At 52.2% G+C, this 3,039-nt stretch overlaps 1 protein-coding gene across 1 annotated transcript; it reads left to right on the top strand.

The window, feature by feature from the left end:
- The first annotated feature begins 620 nt into the window (after positions 1 to 620).
- LOC135990907 (homeobox protein vent1-like) lies at positions 621 to 2,141 on the top strand. The gene is made up of 3 exons (XM_065639041.1): positions 621 to 858; positions 1,026 to 1,264; positions 1,782 to 2,141. The coding sequence occupies exons 1-3, from the start codon at positions 621 to 623 to the stop codon at positions 2,139 to 2,141; spliced, it is 837 nt and encodes a 278-aa protein (XP_065495113.1).
- The last annotated feature ends 898 nt before the right edge of the window (positions 2,142 to 3,039 follow it).

The raw sequence follows: 3,039 nt of genomic DNA on the forward strand, positions 1-3,039 counted from the left end.
TGAGAGGGCCCGCGGCCCTGCTAACCCCACAGTCCGGCCGTGGTCCTCAGGGGTGAGGGCTCAGCCCTGGGGATAGGGACTTCTTGACAGCGGCCCCCCACGGCTTTTCCCAGGGAGGCCGGTCTCTCCCAAGATGAGGTGCCCGACGGTGGGGCTGGCAGGCCCTGCGTTATGTTATGTTATCCCTCATCCCTGCCCCGGACTACCCCTGCGCCCCGACGGTGCGGGCCGGGCTGGGCAGTCTCGGGGCTGCCCAATGAGGGTACTTGCCCAATGAGGGACCCCGCGGCTGAAAAAGGGGGTGGGTGAAGCCGCGCTGTTATCGGCCCTATCAGTATCTTTAAACGCCCGTTTGCGGGGCTGGGCCTGCTCGTGCCCTGCCCGCCGGGGGAGAGGGGCAGGTTTGCACTTCAAGGGGGTCTCCCCGGTTCCTCAGACACGCTGGAGCCAGGGTCTGTAGACATTTGCCAGACGTGTGAACTTTCCTCCTCGCTGGGAGCTGTTATCTCTGCTCGATTCCCACTTTGATGTGGGTTCACACTTGCAAACGAGCCCACCCGGGACCAGAACATCCATATAAGAGTGGGTCGAGCCCTACGGTCCTCCAGCCACTCTCAACCATGAACCAGGCCGACCTCCCTTTGGCAGAGACCAAGCCCCATGGGGTCAGGCCCCACATCTGCTGCGCGCCCCCTCCCTGCGCCCCCACCGCCCTCGGCAGTACCCCCCTCCTGGTCAGAGCCGAGCCCCGACGGAGAGTGCCGCGGCCGAGCCAGCCTGCGGACAGCGAGCCCTGCGCGGCAGAGCGGGACCAAGACAGTCCTCGGGAGCACACCGACCTGTACCCGTCGGAGCCAGGTGGGTGAGGAGGGTACAGGAAGGGAGGAGAGAGGGGAGCGGGCACGGGGAACACACGGGACCTCGACTCCTGTCAATGCTACGGCCCGGCAGGACGAGGGGAGGTGGAGGCACCTCCCCTTCGGCGAAGAAGCCTCACTGCTGCCCCTCTCTCTCCTTCTTTGCAGCCCCCGACGGCGGCTGTCTGAGCGCCGATGAGTCTTCGGGCTACGAGAGCGAGAGCGCGGGCGGGGAGCGCATCGCGGTGGCGGCGCCCGGCGGGACCCGCGAGCGGCAGCGGCGGGCGCGGACCGCCTTCACCTCCGAGCAGGTCTGCCGGCTGGAGAAGACCTTCCAGCGCCAGAAGTACTTGGGAGCCTCGGAGCGGAGGAAGCTGGCGGCTTCCTTGCAGCTCTCGGAGATCCAGGTGGGTCCTGGAGGAAGCGCATCCTTGCCGGTCCCGTCGGGCAGGGGCATCGGCCTTCCCTGCGCTGAGCAGACGTAGCGGTCGGTCTTCAGCTGAGTTCAGCAGGGGCTGTGGGAAGGGTAGTGGGATCCCTCGGGGATTAAGGAATTAACGCTCGGGGAATTTGGGCACTTTCTACCGGGGAGGTATCAGTGTTCCTACATTTCTTTTTTCTTAATAAGGTAAACTGCTGTCCTTGATGTGCAGTGATCTGCAGAGACTTTGCAAAGCTTATGTAGGGTCTTAAAGACTCAAAGTCATAATTCCAAAATCGCTGAGTATGGACACACCCTCTACACTCCAAGATCCTCTGCCTTCAGTTAACTAATGCGAAACTATCATTCCAAGTCTGTCAATTCAAGTGATGCAAAATGGGAAAAGCATCTGAGATACAGTCGTTCATAGTTCGCACTTTATTTTTAAGCAAAGTCTCTGATTTGTCTCCTCCATTCCCCACCCTGTTCTTTTTGTTGCTCAGATCAAGACCTGGTTTCAGAATCGGAGGATGAAACTGAAGAGGCAGATACAGGATCACCAGCAGAGCCTTGTGTCTCCAGTTCCACTCTACAGCTGTCCCCCGGGAACCCCAACCTCTTTGTTTCAGGATGGTCTCTACTACCCCTTTGCTCCACAGCACCAGAGACTTCTGCCTTTTACCCCCGTGCCTGCTGTGCAGTTCAGTTTCTCCTTTCCCAGATACGATGCACCACAAAGCACCTACCGCTTTATTACAAATGAGCTGCCATACTACCATCAACGTTTTCTTCCTCATCCTTCCTTCCATCCAGTTATTCAGAACACAATGGACAAGCAATGCCACCCTGTATATGCATTATAGTGAAAACAAAAAGGGGCAGGCAAAGAAGAAAATTGTATGCTGTGATGTAATTTCTGGTCAGAATCTCTTGTCTGATTTGGAAGAGTATGTGTTTATTTTAAGTTAAATGTGAAAATGCATAATTTTATATTTGTACTAATTGGTATTAAATTTTATTGGATGTGATGCCACTTAGTAATTTTTTGTCTGATAGGCTATTTTTTTTTTTTAACTATCAGTAATCTATCTTCATTCTACATACGGTAAACTGCAAGGAAGCTGCTGAAGGTGCTTGCTTTTGCCAAAATTCTGTGGTGTAGGGCAAAGCTATTAAGTTTAGTCTGAAATGGGCATGTTAAGATTCTGGCTTTCACTGCACATCCCCAGTTTTCCATGTATATAATATGCACGGTTGTATGTGCCACCTCTATAAAGGTTGCAATTGTGCAATGTAAACAACTATGGTCACCTGAACTCTGGTTTTTAATGCATCTGATCTAACTTTCCGACACTCATGCTGAGATACAGTCTGTGTGTTGCTGAGTGTGTTTGGGAACCTGAATCTTACCTGTTGCTTTTGGCTAAGTGCATCCTCTAGAAGGAAGAAGGATAAACTGTTGGTGAGTTTCTCCTCTGAATATTAATAAATTTATTGCTTTGCCATTTTCATTCCCATCTTCCACCTCGAAGCATCAGCTGTGTTAATCACAATTATTAAGTCAGTGTGTCTTTGAACAGGAATTAAACAGTTCAAGCCCTCAGTATCAAATTTTAAAGTTCTATAATTACCAAAACAAATACTTTGTAAACCACTTAGAAGAATAATTGTGTTTGGGTTCATAACTGTCTCATCTAAATGGGATTTTAACCTGCAAATTTGGTCTTTGATTTACCACTAAATGTCCGTGATAATTGCATA

Source organism: Caloenas nicobarica, chromosome 7 (assembly GCF_036013445.1).
Source record: "Caloenas nicobarica isolate bCalNic1 chromosome 7, bCalNic1.hap1, whole genome shotgun sequence".
Lineage (NCBI taxonomy): Eukaryota > Metazoa > Chordata > Aves > Columbiformes > Columbidae > Caloenas > Caloenas nicobarica.